This window comes from Schistocerca piceifrons, chromosome 1 (genome assembly GCF_021461385.2).
Source record: "Schistocerca piceifrons isolate TAMUIC-IGC-003096 chromosome 1, iqSchPice1.1, whole genome shotgun sequence".
NCBI classification, from domain to species: Eukaryota; Metazoa; Arthropoda; class Insecta; order Orthoptera; family Acrididae; genus Schistocerca; species Schistocerca piceifrons.
In genome coordinates, this window is record NC_060138.1 from 190,657,625 (window position 1) to 190,681,801 (window position 24,177).

At 40.3% G+C, this 24,177-nt stretch overlaps 1 protein-coding gene across 1 annotated transcript in view; it reads left to right on the forward strand.

Annotated features, from left to right (window-relative positions):
• Window positions 1–24,177, forward strand: part of LOC124786165 (kinesin-like protein KIF23) — a 146,157-nt gene that overhangs the window by 22,675 nt on the left and 99,305 nt on the right. The window contains exons 3-6 of the mRNA XM_047254241.1: window positions 5,494–5,658; window positions 8,586–8,784; window positions 12,841–12,979; window positions 21,760–21,959. Of these exons, the coding sequence (XP_047110197.1) occupies window positions 5,494–5,658; window positions 8,586–8,784; window positions 12,841–12,979; window positions 21,760–21,959 (703 nt within the window). The remainder of the gene's footprint in view (window positions 1–5,493; window positions 5,659–8,585; window positions 8,785–12,840; window positions 12,980–21,759; window positions 21,960–24,177) is intronic.

The window sequence follows — 24,177 nt, forward strand, 5'->3', positions numbered from 1 at the left end:
GGAACTACATGTAGCGACTAGGCATTAAAGGGCTCTAGTCAAGATTTACAAAACCATGTTTCAAAACTGGAAGAGATATTGAAAAGAGAACATCTTAAATCATTATTAGTACTTTATTGTGAAATTCTGACCAGGATTCATTACTTACACTACCAATACAACGAGCATAATTTTCTGTTGAGAAAGCTGTACCATCTTAGTGCCATGCTGAGCTCCTTAGCAGCCATCATCTGCTCTACTTTGTTCCACCATACTGTATCCCCGTAAAAGGGTTATTTGTTACATGCCATATGTTTTATGTTTAATTTGCCTTGCAGTTTTAGCTCTTAATACATAAAAGTGTTAAAGGCATAATCCATACCACTTGAGGCATGGGGCTTAACTTCATAGTCTCGGATGTTATTGAATTTAGCATATGTTAAAATTCAGGAGTAAGTAACAAACATGTACATTTTTGTTTTCTCCAAAAAAATTTCTGCCCCGAGATGCAGGTCTCCAAAGATGACAATGCGAACAACATTTTTAACTTGCGAATTTCCCTGCCTCGAGGTGACCGGGTGTTGTTTGTCCATCAACATCATCATTGACTCGCAAGTCGCCGCAGTGGCATCAACTAAAATGGACTTGCAATATGGCGACCCAACTCCCCCACATGGATCCCCCTGGCCAACAATGGCGTACAATAATTTCATTTTTTTCTGTGTTGTAGTTGTTCAGTGCTAATTTGCTTACTGAAGTGGCTTCTAAGAAATCTGAGTTCTGTGTCTTCATGAGGAATTTGCCAGTTGACACAGTTGCAATGTGTGTTGTGAAAAGGACTGCTTGAAATGTCTTCTGACTGGGGCCACAGGAGAGTGAAGTATGCTGACTGTTTGCAAATCCATAAGAGAGTTATATACAAGACAAACAAAAAAACAGACTTTGTTCAGGTTGGGAATAAGTGTTCTCATTTGAAGACGCTGTTTCAAGGTGTAGATGTTTCCAGTGACAACTTTTGTGTGTTCGAAATGTGTTGACAGAATAATAATGATAGTATCTGAACAAGGTGAAGCCTCCTTTGGTGCAGATTTCATGTCAATAGAGGAAGAATTAAATACCCTGAATCAGTCAACTACAGAGGTAGGTGTTAGTCCTGTTAAGAAAACGTGGCCACTGAAGCTGAGTCATAAGCTCTATGCATCAAGAAAGTGCAGAGAAATTACTAAAGCTATGGATGAATACACTAATCAAATCTGACCATACTCTTCAAAGTAGAAATTCCATCTTCAGAAGAAAATGAACCAAAGGACTTTGCACCTCTTGCCAGGAATTTTTCACAAATATCAATTCAGCTGTTGAATACTGTGCATCCTACATTGAAAAGGTGCAGGTTATAACTATTATTCCAGAGACATTTTCAAAGAAAATAATTTTGAACCACATTCTATCAGTATCAAAGTACATGGTAGAGAAATCAAGTAACGTGATGTCTGTAAAAGGAGACTTTGGAAGACCTAGACCCTATTGTGTTCATCCTGTAGAAGCAACTAAAGTTCAAATAGTGCAATCCTTTTATGTGAAGTTCAAATGTTGCAGTCATTTTATGTGGAAGATAAATGGAACTGTTCTCGCCAGAGTGCTAACTAAAAAGACACTGTAACTGTAACTGTTGAAGGTTAAAAAGTTGCGAAAGTGAAGAGTTACTCAACATGCAGGATTAACGAAACTTTTGCAATTTATAAGAGCAACTATACAACTTCAGATATTGGAAGATCAAAATTTTGTGCACTACTATCTAAATGGGCAGTTCCACACCCACCTAGAGATGTCTGTTTATGTATTCTGCGTGAATTTTGACCTTCGTGTGTTAACTTTGAAGAACTTATTGGAGCACGTGACACGACACCTTGGTTGGGTGTGTGCAGTCATTAGTAGTCTGTGACAAAGCAAGAGACTTGTTTGTTTCAAGAATGGGGTGATTGCCCTGGAAAGGGAGGACTATTTTTACAGACACTTGGCCTGGAAGACGTAGCAGATAACTCTGCAGTAATTACATATGCGATGTGGGAGGAAAATAAATTAAGAAAACTTTTGCCTTTGACAGTTTCATTGATGAACTTGGGAAATGGTCAGTGAAAGCAGTAACACACCAGCATCTGAAGAAATTGCAACAACACATTGCAGAAGTAAAATGGTGTGTACAGGCTGAACTATGTTCAGTGCTTCACTGTGATTTTGCTGAGAACTGGTCTGTAATTCGCCCACAAGAAGTACAAGGGTATCACTGGAGTAATGACCAGGTTTCAATTTTTACAGAAGTGACATGTTTTCAAAAGAAGATCATAAGTGTTGCAGTTATAAGTAATGACACAGGACACGACTCAGCACATGCTTTGCTAGCAATGCACAAAATTCTTCAGCTGCTAACAAGGGCAAAGGTGATCATCATTATTTCTGATGGTGCTACTAGTTATTTTAAAAATAGTTACCAGCTGTTTGAATGAAGTCACTTATGCCAACTGACTGGGTATACAGGGCTACTGATGACAGGAAGGCGTCCTGTGATGGTGAAAGAGGCCTGCTGAAGCACCATGCTACAAAACATAATCCTTCCAGACCAAATACAGCTGCAATTCAGAATGCTGAGGATTTTTATGAGTCGTGAAATCTTACGCATCCACAGCCCTCATTCTTTTGTCCAAAGAGGAAATTGAAGAATTCCATGAGCAGAAAAAAGAATGATCCAACCAACCTACTCCTATGAAAGGAATTCAGAAGATACATTTTTGGACTCGGTGATGAGAGAATTCATATTGCACGCACTTTAAACGGCAAGAAAGAAGAAATTTTGCTCATTCGGCCAACACCTCGGAAACAGCAGGATAGTATTCAGATTCACAACCTGAGAAGGGGGTTTGTTTGTGGTGTGTGTATGTATGACTCTGACTGGTGGATTGCAGAGGTTATAGACACCAGTTATGAGTTAAACGAAATTGTAGTGAACTTCATGCTACCACATGGATCAGCTGCTGGATATAAGTTTCCAGTTGAAGGACAGCAACACCATCATCAGTGCTCATTTCCTGTTCACAATGTTTTGAAGATTGTAAGTGCTCCAGTTCCTATTGGTTCAACAAGAAGGCGTCACTCTGTATCAAAGGAAGACACTGAAGCAGTGGAATACATTTTTAGTTCATTGAATGGCTAATTTCAGTACAAAACAGTGATAATGTGGTAATAAAACAGCTTTTATGTATGCCAAAAATTTCAATTGTTTGTAAAACCTATTTAACATAAAAGTGGAAGCTCCTTTTCAGGGAATGTAGAACTATGTGGTACTGAAACTTCCTGGCAGATTAAAACTGTGTGCCCGACCGAGACTCGAACTCGGGACCTTTGCCTTTTGCGGGCAAGTGCTCTACCATCTGAGCTACCGAAGCCGTGAGGACCGGGCGTGAGTCGTGCTTCGGTAGCTCAGATGGTAGAGCACTTGCCTGCGAAAGGCAAAGGTCCCGAGTTCGAGTCTCGGTCGGGCACACAGTTTTAATCTGCCAGGAAGTTTCATGTCAGCACAAACTTCGCTGCAGAGTGAAAATCTCATTATGTGGTACCAATCAACAAAAAAAAAAATTAAAATTTTATAGCTTGGCATTTTTGAAAAAAAAAAAAAAAAAAAAAAAAAAAAAAAAAAAAAAAAAAAAAAAAAAAAAAATATCCGTAAATATTAAAGTTCAGAATGCTATAGTAAAAGAACTTTGACAGATAAGTCCAAGTGGAGGATTTCTTTGTAAACATAAAGCAATTGTCTTTCAAATAAAAAAAATGACAAAATATCTAGAACTGTTCCAGAGATACAGCATTTTAAACTTTTTTCTAAAATTCACAATTTCAGAATGGTATGTGTGGTCTCATCTTTGGAGGGCTGTATCTCAGAGCAGATTATTATTATTTTTTTATTTTTGAGAAAACAAGGTTAAGGTGTTACTGCAATCTTTATTTTGCATTCATATTTGTTGCCCTTGCCTGTGCCTTGGGCAATACAGCAAATCAGTCTTAAACCACGAACAAAATTTTTTACTTTTTATTTTATTCCTCTCTAGTTGCAATAAATTGTTAAACTTCAGCAGTGATCAAGTATGTGAGACTGTGGATAATATTTAAAACATATGGCTAAAAGATATACCAACATGTGCATAAACCTCACGCGGTTTTAACCATTATTTTTGAGCAATGATTAAATTTTACCTGGCTATTACCCTGTAGAACATCACTGAATGAAAAAATATGTAATCTTAGATTGCTTTGCTCACAAAGTTTGCAGTTTCCTTATGGTGAGTGTGGAATAACTCCATTTTAGTATTTGGACTGTATTGCTTTTCTAGTTTCCATTCCTTAATATGTATACTAAACAACTTAAAACTTCATAAACTGACAAAAATTAGACTATTATGCCATATCCCCCCCTCCCCATCCCCAAAAAAGGATAAGGGTTGAGTGAAACCTTACATAAATACATAGGTGTAGATTTTTTGTGTGCCCAGTATATGTGAATGACCTGCTGTGCAACATAAATATTAGCAAGAGTGTCAATCACCGTACTAGAAGAAAACGTTAACTGAAGACCAGCCGTAGGTAGGAAAAGTATCGTATATGTCAAAAGTAAGTCATCAGTTTGCTAACATGATTAGCTTCACAGCTAAATAAAATAAAGCATCGCAGTCCTGATCTGTGAAAATGGGGACGTGATGCCTGACTGATGATCATGTGCACACAGTTGACACTTCAAAAATGAATTTATCAAATATTGTTCCTTTTTGGACTGTGCTACTTGGCAGTTTTATTATTAAGACATGTAAGTATTCATGCCTAAATTCTGAAATTGTCACCCTTCCCCGCTGTGAGACTGCAGTAAATGACCCCTCATTTTTATGTACAGGGTGTTCTAAAAAGAATGACCTGATTTTAAATTGAATTATTTATTAGGAAGAAGGGCTTAACGCCAACAAATTGCATACTAAATTACTCAGAAAAGACAGTTTATAAAAATCCGTCATAAATGTTCAATATGTCCTCTATTGGCTGCACAGACAACATCTAGCCAATAGCCGAATTCATCCCAAACTGAGCGTAAGGTGTCTAAAGCTACAGCAGCTGATATTCTTGTTTTTAGTTCAGCAATGTCATGAGGTAAGAAAGAAATGTTTAGTGCAAAATCTAATATGAAACACCCACTGAAACGCGATCATTGATTGACTACGACTAAATTCAATAACGCAATACGCCTTCTGTTTCATGGGCGACATATTGCGTGAGACTGGCTGCATGCTCCAGGTCAGTGCTTGTAGCAACATCTAGCAGATTTTTTCTGAAACTGTAGACCATCTAGTGCTGTTTCAGTTACCTAGTGACATTTGTCTCAATATTATTACAAGTTAAAATAGTCATTCTTTTTGGGACGCCCTGTATTTTTTAGAATGGATTTTTGTGTTTAATCTGCATCTTTTTTGTTTCCAGGAAAGAACCAAATTATATTGAGGACCAGAGAGTGAGTGATTCAACAAAATTGACTTGTGCTGAAGAAGACAATACATATGCAGTATTTGTCACATACATTGAAATTTACAATAACAATACATATGATCTGTTGGAAGAAATACCAGAAGATTGCTTGAGGCAAAGGTAAAGATTATTTCCTAATATCAAGCATCAAATTTAAAAGCTGAAATCTGTGATTTTTGGTCCAAATCAAAAGAGTTGACTTGAAATGTTTGGTTTCCTTATAGTATTAAACTCCTTCATCTATGACTACAAACTCAATATCTAAAATCTCAACATTGGTGGTGCATTGGAATATGGTATAGTCGAAAAGTAACACGGCATTGCTATACAGGGTGATTCAAATTTTCTTCTTTAGGGGATTCTAGGGCTCTTATAGGCTGACTTAACAGATGAAGTTTTGATAAGGAACCCATGTCTGGAAGCGTACAGTTTGGATTTAAAGTAAGTTTGAAGATTGGCTCACTTTCATCTGTGCTCCTTCACAGTACACACACAAGCTCAGAGGAGGACACTGTTGTCTGTCCCTGTTGTAATTACTTTATCACATAACACCTTTGTCCATCCAAGACAGCTATGGGAAATTGGTGTGTTTGAAACTAATAAGGTTGGCTGTGGTGCTCAAAGGACATAATGCACTCAAGGCATTGATGAGGACGTTCTTAGTTTCATGTAGTTACATAGGAGAGGACCTGACGAGGAGTACTCAAAAAACTGCCTGTGCCATGTGCTGCTACAGCACACAGGTCAGATCTCATTGCCTGTGCTGTGTGCAGGCTGTGGAACTGGAGATTTGAAAGTGATTCTCAATTGATTTTTGCTCCCAAACAGTACATTTCTGGATACGAGTTCCTTATATAATAGAAGTTTCGAATCATCCTTGTATATTCTTTGTTATCCACACAACATACATTGATGATGCCAGATAATATTAACAAATATTCTCTTTTGAAACATACATAATAAAAGGCAGTGGTGGGTTACATACAAATTTGATTTTATCCTTATGATTGATATAGTCTCTCATAAATAACTACGGACTATCTCATCTGCTCTTGATCCCAACTATGTATAGCCTCACCATTTGGTGGCAACTCATAATTTCCATTTTATTGTCAAGTAAAAGAAAATGATAAGTTAATTAATAGTATCAGAGAGGGAAACTTATAAAGGTAATGAGACTGAATTTTTAGGACTAATTATTTCATGTAGCAAATGTTTTTATTTTTATTTTACAAAAACACAAGACACTACTCTCCATTTGTAATTCTAAAAAATTTAAATTGTGAGTATCTCTCTTAAAATCCAAAATAGGCGTAATGAAACAATTGCCTTGCAGTGTTCAGTTGGAGAAATAATATCTAATAATAATGGCTACATTCTTTACCAAATGGAAAAGTCGACAAATACGTGAAAGCTTCAGGTGCAGTTATGATTATCTAGTTATATGATGAGAGATGGCTGTAGCATGTTAAATGGTTGGACTAAATGTTTTGAGTGCCCATGTGTCCTTTTCAACTTTGATATAACTGTATATGCTTACTTGCCTAAAGCTAGGAAGGTGTTGCACATAGTACATTATCTTGTTTTTCAAAGTTATGGAATCTGGTTAAAATTCTTCAGCTCGGAACTGTTTCATAGCTGAGATTTCAAGAGTAGTCAGTATTTCCCACTCTTGTTTGAGACAAACTGATCTGGCATATGGTATTCAAAGATCCAATGTTTTGAAAATGGTAGATCTAACTTGTATTCGAGCTCCAGCCACACACTGCATATTGTGTGTACAACTATGGCATTTGTGTTAGTGATCTTTGTCTTCCCTTTTGTGATATTGCTCCTTTTATTTTAGTAAAGTGTATCTTTGAAAAACCTCTAATGGAATAAGTCAAAAGGTGTAATGTCAGGTTACCAAGGAGGCTAAGGAGTCCATGTGCTTCTTTTGTTATTTTCTGGAGCTGCTGGTTCAGGACATTTTAAACAGCCTTGGCCTGGTGTTGTGGTGCTTGTTGCAAAATAGTTTAACAGTAAACTAATTGTGGTGAAGAGGTCCTCCAAAGAGTCTTTGGTGGTGAGTGGTGGAAAGTCACAGGTATGTTCTCTGTGTCATCTTCACTTGTCGTAGGTTGGCTGGTATGATGCTTAACATACATACTACCTGTCTGCATGACATTTCTGTACTGCTGGTTGTGGATGATAGTTTTCATGTAACACATTTGGAGTTCTTTGACACTTAGGGACAGATCTGGGCTGAATAACTCATTCAAGATGATGTGCCTTTTCCTCAGCAATAACTGGCTACCTGCCTTGGCTTTGCTTAGTTAGCTTTGTGTACCTATGGCTAGAGGACTTGTCTGGTATAGCAGTAACAAATTGTATACAAAAATATCCTCTATCAATCAGGCTACCTGTCAGTAAATACTGTATCACAATCCCCACAGTAGCGTGTGAGAGCGTTCACATACTGACAGAAAAATGTGGCAGGTGTCTGTAATTTAGTGATACGCATAGAGTATCACGCTACTCTCTTAAATACCACGTGGACAGTTGCATATGTTTTGATTTACACAAGGCAAAAACTGTTGCAGCATCTGAACCAAACAACAAAAATGAGGTTGTAAAGTATGTATTCAAACATCCTGCACATGTCTGTTCACAAAGTGGGTTTTTACCAGTGATATAAATTTCATTAATTACCTTCATAAAGCAATGCAGATAAATTGTCTACAGCATTGCTCTTACCAATAAGATTTTTTATTTTAGATTTTTTTGTTATATTTCAGATTTTTTGTTGTATTTTAAGAACTTCAGTTTTTTCTGTAATAAATAGGAAGTTATGCTCTAAATGTTCCATTGACATGATACAGCCATATGTGTTCATCTGAAATAAAAATACATTAGTTCTTTGTATAAGGGCACAAAGTACGTGAACAGGTGGTATTCACATCAATTTGAAACAAATAACACAAAACATGTAAAAATCTTTGTAGCCATAGCTGGTACAGTGAGCTGTTTCACTATTTCTTCTAAAATTATTTCTTTGTTAATTTTAGATCTCTGCAAAGTCGAATCATCAGGGAAGATGCTAATCACAATATGTATGTACATGGTGTGACAGAAGTGGAAGTTAAATCAACGGAAGAAGCATTTGATTTATTTTACAAAGGACAGAAACGTAAAAGGATGGCTCACACTTCGCTGAATGCTGAGTCAAGTCGTAGTCACTCGGTGTTCACAATTAGACTGGTGCAGGTAAATCTTACGATGGAATACACCTACATTTGAAAATGGTACTTTGTGTGAGGGCTATTAGTAACTTAACTTCAGATTGGCTATTAGGAACAAACAAATGCTTCATGGCACTTGAATGGTTGGAAAAGGAGACCATGATAATCATGTTGTCAGTCTACCTGCAACAAGTAGAAAAAGTGGATGAAGTTATTGTCCCTCCTGCCAGCAACAAGATCAGTTCACTCACCTGCTTTCTGCAAGCTGGAGTAGTCAACACTGTAGAGATTCATTGTCTGTTGTGTAATGGTATATTTATCTTAAAATTAACAAATGAAGAGATGATTTAGTGGTTATTATCATTATTACTATTATTATTATTATTTTTCTTATGGTAGCACAAACTTAGTCATGCTTACAAAAATATTTGCCTTTTGCATTACATGTGGCTGATAATGTACTATGTGACTGCAATGCTCTTACATAATTTCTGCCTGTCCAGTTGATGATAATCAGAGAAAATAACTTTAAACATTCAGAACATATTCCTGAGATACAGGTTCCAAGTTCAGTTTTTACTCAAGTGATTACAGTCTTGAAACCCAACTGTTAATTCTGCAGCATGGTACATAATAATAATGAAACTCAAATATGTGACAAAAAGGGTGGGTATTAACTATTGAATCTTCAACTAAAATAATGGGAAAGCATTCTTTCTTCCACCAATGTTTCCATAGTTTGAGTATAGATACATATATGTGGCAACATCAAATTAGATTGTGCTTACAAAATTTCAATTTGGCAAATAGCACATGAGAACAATTACCTGTGTTCATTAAGATTTATTACCAGTATGTACTTTTTTATGGATAAATTATTAATTGAAAGAAGCTGTGAAAAATGTAGATAAGCAGCGATAAATTGTGTGTGCTAAGTGCCTCTGTTAGTCAGCATCTTACTCAAAGAGTGCAGTTTATGTGAAATTAGATTGCAGCCTGTAGAGAAAGATATGATTGCTCCATAAATGTGATTGCCACCATTTAATTCCCCCAAACTTCTTTGCGGATTTGTCTTTGACAGATACCGTATTTACTCGAATCTAAGCCCCACCCGAATCTCAGCCGCATCCAAAAAATGAGACTCAAAATCAAGGGGGGAAAAAATTTCCCGACTCTAAGCCACACCTGAAATTTGAGACTCGAAATTCAAGGGGAGAGAAAAGTTTTAGGCCGCATCTCCACTTCGGAACAAAGTTGGTCCATTGTAATATGAGACGCAATTTAGGTCGAATGAATGACAATACAGCTACAGTAGTTTGGTTCGAGTCATAAGCTTAGCAATTAAGCTTTACCAGGTAGCCATTGATATGCGTCAGGCGCTCCGTCCGTATTTATACGGGTACCCTTCCCTTTTCATGTGCTTCGTCTGGTTTGAATTGATTCCTTATTTTTCTTTGATCTGATAAGTGCAGTTTTCTTTGTTATAGGTGTTTACGTCACTCTAAGCTGAAAATGGCATTACTGTATTGTTCATGCACTTTTTGTTGCATTCTGATAGTGCGTGTTTACGGCCTGTCGCCGCTCACAGCATGGCTTGCCTTTGAGCGTGCTACCGCCGCTTACAACTAAAAAGAGAGGGGGGGGGGGAATCGTCTCATTAGCGAAACAATGGCAAGAGACTGCTATTTGTTGTTACTTACACTGCTGCTTTCTTTGATAATGATCAACAAGAACCAAATAATAGACTGCATATGATAGAAGATGTTCTGAACGAGAGTTTAGCGAAAATGTTTCCCCGTTTGAAAATCTTTGCAGGTGCCGCTTTAGTACATTACGTTACATTCTGCACAGAAATTAGTCATCTTAGATTTAAAAATCTAGTCAATTGCCGTGCTTCATTTCTGAATGTATCAGTATTAGCCATAAGAATAATACGAATATAAACAAAACATGATATGTATATTCTTCCGCATTTGCTGTTGTCTCACTCTAGTTTCGTAGTTTATTATGCAGATAGGATTTTAATGAGATAGCAGCAAACACGAAAGAATACATCGCAAAATGTTTTTATTCGTATTATTCTTATGGCGAAGAGAATACTGCATGTGATTCACAATTCATAAAAAAATGGTTCAAATGGCTCTGAGCACTATGGGACTTAACATCTGTGGTCAACAGTCCCCTAGAACTTAGAACTACTTAAACCTAACTAACCTAAGGACAACACAAACATCCATGCCCAAGGCAGGATTCGAACCTGCGACCGGAGAGGTCATGCGGTTCCAGCCTGAAGTGCTTAGACCGCATGGCCACACTGGCTGGCAATTCATAAAAGTTCCTATTAGCAACCATCTCTTCTCACAGGTAGAAAAAAAATTCAGAACATAGAGTTAGCCATGTTGGCAAAAACCCCAAACAGTCTTGCCAGTCGGATTTTTGTAGTACATTGAAATGCTGCTACATTCGAAGATGAACAATACGGAATTTGTATTTACTTCTTTGTTTCATTGGATAATGTATGAAAATGCAGTGGCCGAAACTCGGGGCGGAGAAAAAGGCTCGTCTTCCACTTTATTTTTTATTTTTATTTTTTACTGGCGCAGAGGTTTTGGCGCCAGTATTTGTATTTGTGCCAACAAAGCTTGCCTGTGTAGCGCTACATATATTCGACGGCAGAAGTTGTGGCGGCACCTACCAACATTTTTCAGAATTTCGCTTGCTTTGCACTCGATTCTAAGCCGCAGGCGGTTTTTTGGACTACAAAAACCCGAAAAAAAGTGCAGCCTAGATATGGTGCAACTGAGTGGGGGAGAGCCCCCATTTGGAGTGGGTAGCACCAACACAGGTGACTCGTAAATGTAGCAGATCAGACTTACTTCAGAACCACTAAAATGCGGAGACCCTACGTTTCTTTCTGTGGCTGCTATATGGGAGTGAGGTAGGGCTAAAAGGCGACTCCCCACAATACTTATTGAGATTACTTTTTGACCACATTGTTCTTTGTTGAACATCTTGAGCACAAGTTTGGAGAAGCAGCAGGGATTTTCAAAATGAAAAGTGGTTCATTTCTGATTAAAACAGTGTTGTCCACTCAGTCACGGGCAGTGCTCACCTGTTAAAAGCTGGGTGACATTACAATAACTCGACCCCCTCCCGACTTGCCATATGCCTCAATATGGTACTAGGTATCAACTTTCAACACAGCCTCCTTGTATAGACTGATGACGAGTTACATGCCAATTTGGAGCAACAGGCTCTGCATTTCATCCTCCTTGATTCAGAGCTGTGGACATAATCTCAACTACTAATTCGATTTGGAGGTTAATTCAGCTTAAAGGATGCTTTTGTTAACAGCTTTGAGCATATGGCTAAAAAATTTCAGGTTTTTGTTCACCATTACTTTTATCTGTTACGTTGATACTTGTTTGCTTTGCAGTTGTTACCACAAATCAAAATTAAATTCTCAAAAGTAACGAATTTTACACTAAAAAGATAATTAATTGGTACATAGTTGTATTGATGTGGTAATTAGACAATTTAGCTCAAATATTACTAGAAAATAAGTGGCCTGAGATCATCTCTCTATTTCACAACAATGCACAACCACACTCTGAAGGAAGGAAAAACTTACTTTCTGGCTGGGAGCATTTCCAGTATCCTCCCTAAAGTCTGAAGCTAGCACAAAGAGGTTTCCATGTCTTGTGCAAACCTGGCTGGCTAGTCAGCACTTCAGGACTGATGTTGAGCTCAAGGATGGTGTCACCAACTGGTTGGAGCATCAGGGTGTAGCACAGTTACTTTTGGAGAAGCAATGTCAACAGCAAGTACAGGTTGTATATATTTAAAAATCCATTGGTGGTGGTGTGTGTGTGTGTGTGTGTGTGTGTGTGTGTGTGTGTGTGTGTGTGTGAGTGTTTTCCAGTCTGAGCTTAATTTATGAATAGCCCTCATACAATTTACGCTGAACGTCTTGTTGAAACAGCAAGATAAGTTTTTTAGAAATGAGACTGGGCAATTTCCGAACATGTATTGTAGTTCAATTTTGCAATGCAATGTTCAACATTATTCATTTTGCTACCAGGCTCCTCTTGATGGCCAAGGAGAAACGGTGCTTCAAGATAAGAGAGCAGTTTGTATCAGCCAGCTGTCACTAGTTGATTTGGCAGGTAGCGAACGTACAAATCGCACAAAGAACAGTGGCCAGAGGCTTCGGGAGGCAGGTGAGGATTGTTAATGTGCTGTTTATAATTGAAATATTCACTGAAGATCAGGGTAGTTGGAGGACATGTGTCACATCTATTATGGTGAACAGGTTGTGTGTTAATTTAAAAAATGTCCTTGCATCATTTCAGTGCCTTGTGTAGATTCCATTTAGCCCAATGTAAAGCTAAAAGTGGCAGTTCATAATCATAATAGTGCCTATCAGTAAACCCATAAGTCTTTAAAGAATTGAACTCCCATGTTTAAAATGGTATCAAATGTCTGATTACTTTACAGACGAATTAATGCGTTAAATATTTGACTTTAAGCGTGTAAGTGAGAGGTAGTTCAGGAAAGGTTTGAAATTACATGTAAACTTCCTTGTAAGTCACTAAGTGCTCTCATTCTCAGATAGTGAACGGATGGACGGACGGATGGACTGATTGATTGACTGACTGACTGACTGACTGACTGATCAGTTATGCTGCTTCAGGATACACAGTGTCTAACTGTAATATTTGTCTTATTGTGTTAAACTTTAAACATATATCCTTATACTTGTTAATGACTAGATCATGGAGCATTTTAAATTCGGTCAATAATTATGCAAAATTTTGAAAAACCAATTTTTGTTGCCCTTGTGTTGCATCTTGTACTGGGTTGTGGTATGGTGTGTTAGTAGTATAGATCCTCATCGTTTGCAAATCTTGAACCCGCACAGTAACTGTACTAGCTTGCCAGACCTTCACAACTGCTGCCTATTGCACATAATGCTGTGTGTAGAAGTACAGAATTGGGAAAATTAAATTACGGAATAATCATACATCCGAGAATAATCTAAAAGGTAAGGAAAATGGATAACACGTGTGCACTTTAGAGAAGGTAGTTATTCTATTTAGCTGAAAACTGTATAATCTGAAAAAGTATTAATACTATTTTATAAATAAGTTCAAATTTGAGCATCAGAGCCCACCGAAAATTTCCTCAAAATTAAATTTATAATTTCAATATTTCATAAAATAACATTATTTTAGTGAAGTTGCACATGTTTGGAGTCAGAAAAAATTAGGGCTACTAAACTTCGGCACTGAACTTTGGAAAGAGCAACATTTATACATTCAGACATGGTGAAACATAATATCTTCAGATAAAATTACCACCCAGGGGGCTCACGGTTGTTTGGTGAATTCGTCCCTGGCGCACACGGGGTCCCAAGCTATTGTGGCCCATTCTTCATTCCCTGTCTGCATTTCCTTCACCCTCCCTCCCTATCCTCGCTCCTTCCCTGATGCCACCTCCTTCCCCTCTCTCGGTGTTCTGATTTATGTTGACCTGGCTATCCACTTGGTTTCCTGTAGTGATAGAAATTTTGTTCCTTTTTGCCTGTTCTTTCATTCTTTCTGGCTTTTAGGTCCCCACTTCAAAATTTCCTGTTTTTAGTGAGCGCCATATGGAGAAGAACTCAGCATCTATGGTGTGGATTTCTTCCTTTCTCCCTTCCCCACTGTAGCCCCCTTTCACCCTGCTAGGTCACCAGCACAGGTAACCAGTTCGTATGGTGGGGCTGTTATGTACCCATATGGCTGAGCCCCCTGACAACACAGGTATCACACTACTGATACCTGAGCTGTTCCATCCCCCATGTATGCCAAGGACTGGTTGCTTATCTTCCTGGAGCATTGGAACTCCTGGCAATGACTGCCTTGGCAGACTTCCTTGCTGTGGTGCCCTTGGAGAAAGCCCCTCTTCAGAGTGGGTGATATCAGGATGGGTGATTGGCACATGGAACGCATCAAACTGCAAAAATCTGACAGTTCTCAAAAGGCCATCTCTTTGAATGGTGAAGGATCCTTGAACGCTGCTTTGTATGACTTGGCAACCTCCCCTACCCTGGCTACACCATGGGAGGAGGGCCAAGCTTGCAGTCTTGTGATGAAACCCTTTCCCCATTACCACATCTGTTTTAAGACGGTAGGGGACACATTCACTGCCACAAAGCCATAGTTTTTCGTGGAAAATATCGAGGACAAGTTTGGTGAAGTGGAGTCTCTTGGTAAGATGCAGTAGGGCTCCCTGTTGATCAAAGCTCCTTCTGCCACCCAATCCACAGCTCTTTGTGCCTGTGATCATCTTGGCAATGTCTCAGTGTCTGTCGCTCCTCACTAATCTCTGAATATGGTCCATGGAGTAATTTTTCATAGGGACCTCATCCTGCAAACTGATGAGGAACTCGGGCTAATTTGGAGCGGCATGATGTTCATTTTCTTTGATATGGTGCAGAAGGGTTGCAAAGACCATTGCTCAGAGACTGGTGCCTTCATTCTGGCTTTTGAGGGGGATACTCTTCCAGAGAAGGTCAAGGTTGTGTGCTACAGATGTCATGTGAAGCCATACAGACCTCCACCTATGCGGTGCTTTCGATGCTTGCATTTCGGGCATATGTCTTCCCACTGTACGGCAGTCCCTCTGTGTGGTCATGTGGCCACCCACTCCATGAGGGAAGCCCCTGTGTTCAGCCGCCTATGTGTGTCAATTGTGCTGACCTTCACTGCTCTCACTAGCTGGAATGCCTGGCTTAAAAGGGAGAAAAGAAGATCCAAGAATACAATCCCTGGATTGCCTGTCTTAAGCTGAGGCTCACCAAAAATATGAGAGACTCCATCCAGTGTCACTGTTAACTTTTGCCTCTATTACTCCCGTTCCTCCTCCTCGTACTTACCCGAGCCCTGTCCCACTCTCCCTCCCCCTCTCCTGCAGTTCCCACAACCTCTCTTCAGGGAGCCACTCCCCCTTCCCGGCCGAATAAGTGCCCCCTTCTTTGGCATCTGCCGGTGATCAGGCTCCCTCCTGTGGCCGCTCTCCTTGGCATCCCTCAGGCCAGAAGAATGGTACCACCACTCAGCCGCAAGCTGCACTATCTGTGCACCCCAAGGTTGCCCACTCTTTTTCGGTTCCGCATCTGGAAGAGGAGGAGGAGGAGAAGGAGGAGAAGAAGAAGAAGAAGAAGAAGAAACATGAATCCCAAGACAATGCACCCCGGTGCTCCCAGAGGTGCCAACTCTCCCCTCACAACCTGAGTCTGATATCTTATTTATGGGTGTCACCCATCGTTGTCAGTGACAACTATTGACCGGGTGACCTGAGCTCCTCCTCGGCTTCTTCTCGTCTTTCGTGGGCTTGGCGCCACATGATCATCCAGCAGGATTGTAACGGATACTATCGTCACCTACTGGAAATCAAACATCTTGTCGCCTCTTATTCTGCGTTCTGTCTCGTTCTTCAAGAAACGCATTTTTGTGATGATCACTCTCCAACTTTCCGTGGTTATCAGTTGTTCTGTCGGAACTGTGCTGGCCCCGGTGTAGCATCTGGTGGGTCTGCACTTTGGTTCGCTCCAATGTTGTTAGTGACTGGATCCTCCTACGTACTGCCTTGGAAGCAATAGTGGTTAGAGTGCAAACAACTCTGGCAATCACCATTTGCAATGTCCACCTCCCTCCATATAGCCCACTTGCGTATGTTGCACTATCTCCCTTAATTCAGCAACTCTCACCCTCCTTTGGACTTAAGTGCCCACTATTCACTGTTGGGAGGGGGGGGGGGGGAGGAGGAGGGGAGTGTCACTTCAACGGGTAGGGGTATCATAAGTGACCAACTTATCACCGATCGTGATTTGTGTCATCCTCAATGATGGTTCCCCTACCACTTAAGTGTGTCTCATGGCACCTTCTCATACTATTGATCTCATGATCTCCTTCCCTGCCTTTATGGCTTCCCTACATTCATCATCCCATGATGACCTTTGTGGCAGTGACCATTTTCTGGTGATTCTGTCGTTCCTTGCTGCCGCCAGGCAGACAGGACCCCACCACATTGGGTATTCCGCAGGGCCAACCGGCTTTTATATACGTCTGCTGTCCACTTTGACACACCCTCCTGAATTCCATTGATGTATTCATGCAAGGCATCTCTGCCACTAATGTTCATGCTGCTGGCACTGCTGTCCCACTATCCACAGGTCCCACTCGTCAGCCGGTACCATCATGGACCAAGGCTGTCGCAGTTGCTGTCCAGGACCGCCGACAGGCACTGCAACAATTACAGCTACACCCTTCACAGACCAACCTCCTCACTTTTTAAGTGTCTCTGTGCTAAGGCTCATTGCCTTATTAAGTGGAGTAAAAAGGAATGCTGGGAGTGCTTTGTTTCCTCCCTGGGGACATATGATTCTTCATTGCAGGTTTGGTCAACGCTCCGTAGCCTTCTGGACAGCCAGCGGCAATCAACTGTCCAGGGTCTGAATCTCAGAGATGCTCTGTACACTGATCCATTGGTCCTCGCAGAACACCTCGCGACACACGTCGTGATGGCATCGTCATCCTCTTCCTACCCTACTACCTTTCTCTGGCAGAAACAGAGTTGAACAGACCCTCCACTGTTTCATCCCGCATCATGTTGAGCCCTATAATGCACCCTTTGCTGAATGGGAATTGGTGCAGGCTCTTAGCTGTTCGCGAGACACAGCCCCAGGGCCTGATTCCATCCACAACCAGATGATTCAACACTTGGACAACAGCTCCTCAGTCTTCAACCACATCTGGCTCATGGGTGCTTTTCTGTCACAATAGTGAGGCACTATAGTTATCCCCATCCTTAAGCCTGGGAAAAACCCAATGTCTCTCAATAGCTACCTCCCAATTAACCTTAAGAGTGTACTTTGTAAACTGCTCGAAAGGATGGTCAACTTCAGATTATATTGATTACGCGAATCTCAGCATCTTTTGTCTCCGTATCAAAGTGGCTTCCAGGCAGGGAGATCTCCTGACCATTTACTCAGATTGGAATCAGGCTTTTACTCACCTCCAGCACCTTGTTGCGGTCTTCTTCGACCTACATAAGGCATATGACACGGCTTGGCGCCATCACATTTTCGTTACCCTCCATGACTGGGGCTTCTGTGGTCCCTTTCAGATTTTTGTCCGAGAGTTTTTATCTTACCGGCTCTTCCAGGTTTGAATTGGCACTTCACTCAGTGTCCCTCGGATTCAGGAGAACGGTATCCAGCAGGGTTCTGTGCTAAGTCATACTCTTCCTCATTGCCATCAGTGAGCTTGTGACCTCTGTTGGGCCTCTGGTTACCTCGGTGTTGTACGTTGATATTTTTTTGAGCTTGTGGCGTCTGCTGAACGCCAGCTCCAAGGTGCCATCCGACAGGCCTTTGTGAGGGACACCGCCCATGGTTTACAGTTTCCTCCCTCCAAATGTGGGTTATGCATTTTTGTCATTATCCCACAGTACACCCTGACCCAGAACTTTATTTAGGCAACCAGCTCCTCGATGTAGCACAGTCCTGTTTCTTGGCCCTTAATTTTGATAAGCTGATGTGGCTGCCCCACATTCGCCACCTAAAGGCTACATGTCTGCAGAAGCTTAATGCTCTCAGCCTCCTGGCCTAAACATCTTAGGGTGCAGACTTTTCTCCATCTTTACCATGATCTGGTCTTGTCCAGACTAGATTATGGTGGTCAGGTTTATGGCTCAGCAGCTCCTTCCACTGTGCATCATTGTGAAGTGCGTCTCACTATTAGTGCCTTTCGCATGAGTCCTGTTGGTAGTCTCTTCACAGAAGTGGGGATTCCCACTCTCCACACCCGACAGAGCCAACTCCTTGTTTCTAATGCAATCGCCATTCGCCAATTCCCTGACTCTCCTGTGTACCCTGTGCTCTTCGCCAGTGAAGGACGTCTCCCTCTTTAACACCCACTGACGGTTGGTATTGCTGGTTGGCATGCGTCTCACTTTCCTCTGTTGGGATCTCCTCTCACTGGACTGCACCCTGTGTCTTTCCTCCCTTACCACCTCCCCCCCCCCTGACCCCCCCATCCCCGTCCCCCTTGGATGGTGCCCAGACCACAGATTAGGACTGATGTATTCCAGGGTCCTAAGGTCTCTGTCACTCCTACGGTTTTCTGGCACCTTGTCTGTGCCATCCTTGCAAAGTTTCAGGATGCCACCATCTTTTACACTGATGATTCCAAGAATATTGATGAGGTGGGATACACTTTCACGTCTCCTACTGGTTTCAAGCACTATTTATTGCTGGGATCACATAGTGTGTTCACAGAAGAGCTTCTAGCCATTCTCAGGTCTTCCTCCACAGTGTTTTAATTTGTTGAGACTCCATGAGCAGCCTGCAGGCTGTTGACCAATGCTTCTCTCGTCACCCTCGCTATCCATGACCTCTCTGCCCTTGAGCGGGCCGCCTCTTCAGTTGTCTTTCTCTGGAGACTAAGAATGTGTGGAAGTCCTTGATGAGGGTCTCTCGCAGGAACTCTGTGGTTCTCTGCCGGCTCTGCATTGGGCACGCTTGGGCGACCCATGGCTACCTCCTGCGCCGTGAAGAGCCATCTCTGGTGGTGCGGTGCCCGGTTGACGGTGGCCCATATATTGTTCAGCTGTCCTCCTCTGGCTGCCCTGCGTGATGATCTTCTTTTACCAGACCGTTACCGTTAATTGTAGCAGACAATGCCTCATTGGCTGATTCGGTTTTACATTTTATGCATGAGAGTGGGTTTTATAATTCTCTGTAAGTTTTAGTGCATGTTCTTTGTGTCCTCCACCCTAGCGCTTGTAAGTTGGAGGTTTTAATGTGTCACAGAGTGGCTGGCTTATTCTCTCTCTCTCTCTCTCTCTCTCTCTCTCTCTCTCTCTCTCTCTCTCTCTCTCTCTCTCTCTTGATCAGCAAGTATAATTGTTTTAATTGGATCAAGGGACTGATGACCTCGCAGTTTGGTCCCTTACTCCACCCTTTTTAAACCAACCAACGACAATGAAAATTTGTGCTGGATTGCTTATTGCACATGGTCGCATTACCATTAGGCTGTATGTTTTCGCTTTGCAGCCACACCCAAACTTGTAAGTGTCATCAACCAAGTATTTGCAACCTGTACTCGTACGTCCATTGTGTACAGTCCTGTGCAGAAGAGACATTGTAATTGTAATTTACTTGCCCAGTGTTCGTGGATAAGCAATATATTGCTGTGCCTGTGTTGCTTAGAAGTACGATGCAATATTCCTTCAGACTTTTGTGCATGTCCGAAGGAACATTGTGTGGTACCACTGAGCAACACAGGCACTGCAATATTAGAAAAATTAATGTTGATCAGGGGTAGTGTAAAAACAAGACACCTTCACTTTGCTTTGTTAAAATTTGTTTAGTAGTTCCCATATTAATTTGTTTGGAATTTTTTCAGGTATGCACACTGATTTAGAAGTGAGCTAAGAAAGCATGAAATATACCATTGAAATTGTTATTGAAGGTAGCCAGAAAATTTTCTTGAGCTGGATAATGGATGGATGATGTTTCAAAGCCTTTACATAAAACTGACTCTAATAATATCTTGAGACAGTTGCATTAAAGCAAAACCCTATAAATCTTACCTGTTTCGTAGACCAACTTCAAACAGCATTGAAAAACATTCTTCCTTTCACGCAGCCTGCCATGAGTGTAGATACACTAATCTCTTACTATTATTCGAAGGCACAGCCAGTATAACAGGTAGCTGCAGCTACAGAGCAGTATGCTTTTGGAACCAGTTTCAAGCTTTGCTTGAGTATTTTACCATCTTGATGTTCTACTGCATATGCTACTTATTTATTTCAGCCAACAGTGATATTTCATGGAATAAGTGTATTACTGTGTTGACTGACTTGCTGCCGTGAAATTCAGTTATAATAGCTGTTTCAAGATGCAGCTGTGTCTTTTACAAAATTGTGTACCGTGAATGGCTGAGGAAACCATTGAGGAAATGTCGAACTTGGGTATCACTACCAACTGTTGTGCATTTGTTGTAAATTTACTGACATACTGTATTGGTTTTTGGGGAGATTTCTTCTTCTTCTTCTTCTTCTTCTTCTTCTTCCACTGTCAGCTTCCTTCTCTTTTGGACAGTAAAAGAGCAGTGCTGTGGATTCTATCCAATTTAATGATGCAGAAAATAGTGGTGAAAGTACTGTGTACATCACAGTAAATTTTACTTTTCAAAACCATATTGCATTGCTGCAGTATCACAAATAATGTGACTGTGTGGAAAATACAGTTCTAACATTCACAATGTGGCAAACAATACCTGCAACACTCCCAGCAGATTTGCAGACAAGTAGTGAGCTGAATATGTGGTGTGTACCTACTGTGCCTTTTAGAAATGAAAAGTAATTCTTACTTCTTGCACAAAATTAATTTGAATAAATGTTTTGCTTCTCGAGGTTGTGGAATTCAGGACACTTTGAATCCATAAGTGTAAAAATGTTTGTTGGGAATATTGTTTAATATAAAATCAGCACCTAAGATAATTATATTGGTTTATGGGAAATTTACTGAATTGTTAGCTTTCATACTTTCTGAATCACAGTATTTTATAGTGTGAATACTTGTTCCAGAAAGTGATAAAGGCCAAACATCGACTGTCAATGTTGGAGACGGAAGTCCTTTACTATTTAGTAGAGGAGAGTTCACAGTGTAACAGTTTCAAGATTGTTTGTAAACTTCCTTTTTTTCCATTTAAAGTGTCCATTGAAAGTTTTCTGTATGGATGAAAATTGGTGTCTTGGTCTTCTGTGTGAAAGTTTGTTAGTTCCCAGCGTAGCAAAGAGAGAATTCAAAAAGTCAGTTACTAAATTTGTGTACAAATTAATTTCCCAATATTTGATATTTTGTTTGTGTTAGATGTTTAATTATGAGTATAAGATTTGAAAATCAGAAGTAAAATTTTGTTGAGGGGAGGCAAAAAATTGTTCACAGGTAACATCAACAACTCCTTGATGACACTGCGATCATGTCTCGAAATTCTGAGAGAAAATCAAATGCAAGGCACCAATAAAATGGTTCCATATCGTGACTCACGAATAACGCACCTCTTTAAGAATTATTTTGATGGTGAAGGACAAGTTGCTGTAATAGTGTGTGTTAATCCACGTGCAGATGACTACGATGAGACTGTGGTGAGTGACAAAGTTGGGATCTGCTAAAGCTTTTGTTTTGTTAGAGTTATGACTAGGGAAGTGAGCTAGAGCTATGATAGAGAATTTTTAAGGAAATGAAATTCAGCTTGTCAATAAGATCAATCATGGTAGTACCATTTTCTGTGGGAGAGTTTAATTCACTGCCAGTATTCATCAGCTTTTAAAAATTAAGTTTTTTGTAATACCTTGGGACTCATTTGATTTAGTTTAGGTGAAAGCAAAGATGTTTTTAAGAAAAGATTGTAGTATATTTTCAGTGTGGAAAGGCACATAGTCACAGCTTGGTGATGAGTTTATAAGTGAATTTTATACATGTTTGAAAGGTACATTTACATGGGTCACAAAAATTGTGTATCACTGACAGTGTTGTTGGCAGTATTGCCAGTCACTATTGCATGGCAATGTTATTAGCAAAATATTTCTCAGCCAGGACTGTTTCCATGTTGCGAAGTGGGACAGAAGTGAAATAGTGGAAGTGAGTGTGGCTCTCTTGCATTTGCGTTCCACAAGGAAAGGAGTTACCAACTGGGTTATGTGCATGTTCTTACTTAAGTAAACTGTTTCCGAAACTTGTAACCTAATACTGGCTATATTTCCAGGATGCTGAAAACAATATTTAATATCCTTTAAAAATAATTGGTTACTGTAGTGGTAAGACCGATAGCAATATGAGAGATGCAAACCAGATTGTATGTCTCTTTTCAGTTTTTGGCAGTGGTGAGTCATGAAGTTAAACATCCATTTCTCTTTGATATGCCTCTTGGCACAAGGCATTTGCAACACTTTGGTGGAAGGACTTGAATTTGTTAGTCTGAAGTAACAGTCGGATGTTTGTTATAATTATGTGCACCAGTGCAGTGAGAGCTATTAATTTCAATAATGTTCTAAATGTACAAGAATTATTGGATATAAAATGTAATGCAAACACCATTTAAAAAGTTGGCAAATTGCTGCCCGTGAAACACATGATAAAGCTTAAAAAAATTTGATGTCTTGAACATATGTACACTAAAATTCTCACTCTTGCAGACATTGTAAGTTGATAGCAAGAATATCATTTTTCACTTTTTGGTGTTTATAATTGTTTTTGTGTTCCACACTACATATTCGTATCACATTTACAAAATTCGTGGTGTTCTCTTTTGCCCACTTTCACACTCCTGTAGGCAACAAATGGTGCCTGTACATATGTACGCCAACTTTTGAACTGAAGTGAAATAATGTTGGATGTGGCATGATACTGCAATGCTGTCGGTCTGAGATACACAAAGCAAGGCTGATACTGTGAGGAAACTATATGCAGGTAAAGGAGGTAGGTGGGGCCCAGCCGTAGGAAAGATTCGCCACCTTTGTCTTAGCAGTATGACCATGCAATATTTCAGTTGCCATGTATTTATGGCGACACTATTGTGGCCACATTACTGTGAAATGGCCCATCTAAATGCACCTTAGTGTCCTTATGTTCTGAGGTAGTGTACACATTACCCTGAAAGTTACAAATCATTTCAACCATCTAAATTTTGGAATGTGATCTAAGGAAATTGCTAGATTTTCTTTTGTAAGAGGATTAACTCATGTAATTTGGTATGATTCAAAGATCAAATGTGTACACACTTTCTTGTGGGGTAAACAGGAACCTAAAAAGTTGAATGGCTTCTTGTTAAACTGTTAATCCTCTCATACTTTGTTACATTTGAAGTAAGAAGGGTCAGAACAATTCATGTGGTTTCTAGTTATGTAGTTTACTATTTTGTCACTGGATGTGGATATAGATTATCAAATGTAAATTAACATGCTACTAGAGCATTTGTCTGTTCCTGCCATCATCGAAGTTAAGCGCTGTCTGGATGGGTGACCATCCGGTCTGCCGAGCGCTGTTGGCAAGTGGGATGCACTCAGTCCTTGTTAGGTTAACTGAGAAGCTACTTGAGAAGTAGCGGCACTGGTCTCGTAAACTGACATATGGCCAGGAGAGTGGTGTGCTGACCACATGCCCCTACATATCCACATCCAGTGACACCTGTGGGCTGAGAATGACACGGCTTCTGGTCAGTACCGTTGGGCCTTCCAAGTAAATGATTACTAGGAATAAGTGTTTTGCTTTCTGTACAGCCATTCACGTCACATTTCCTGAGGACTACTGCATACTCATTACAACATAAGTCAAATGAAATGAGCAAAGATCTGGACAAGCTGT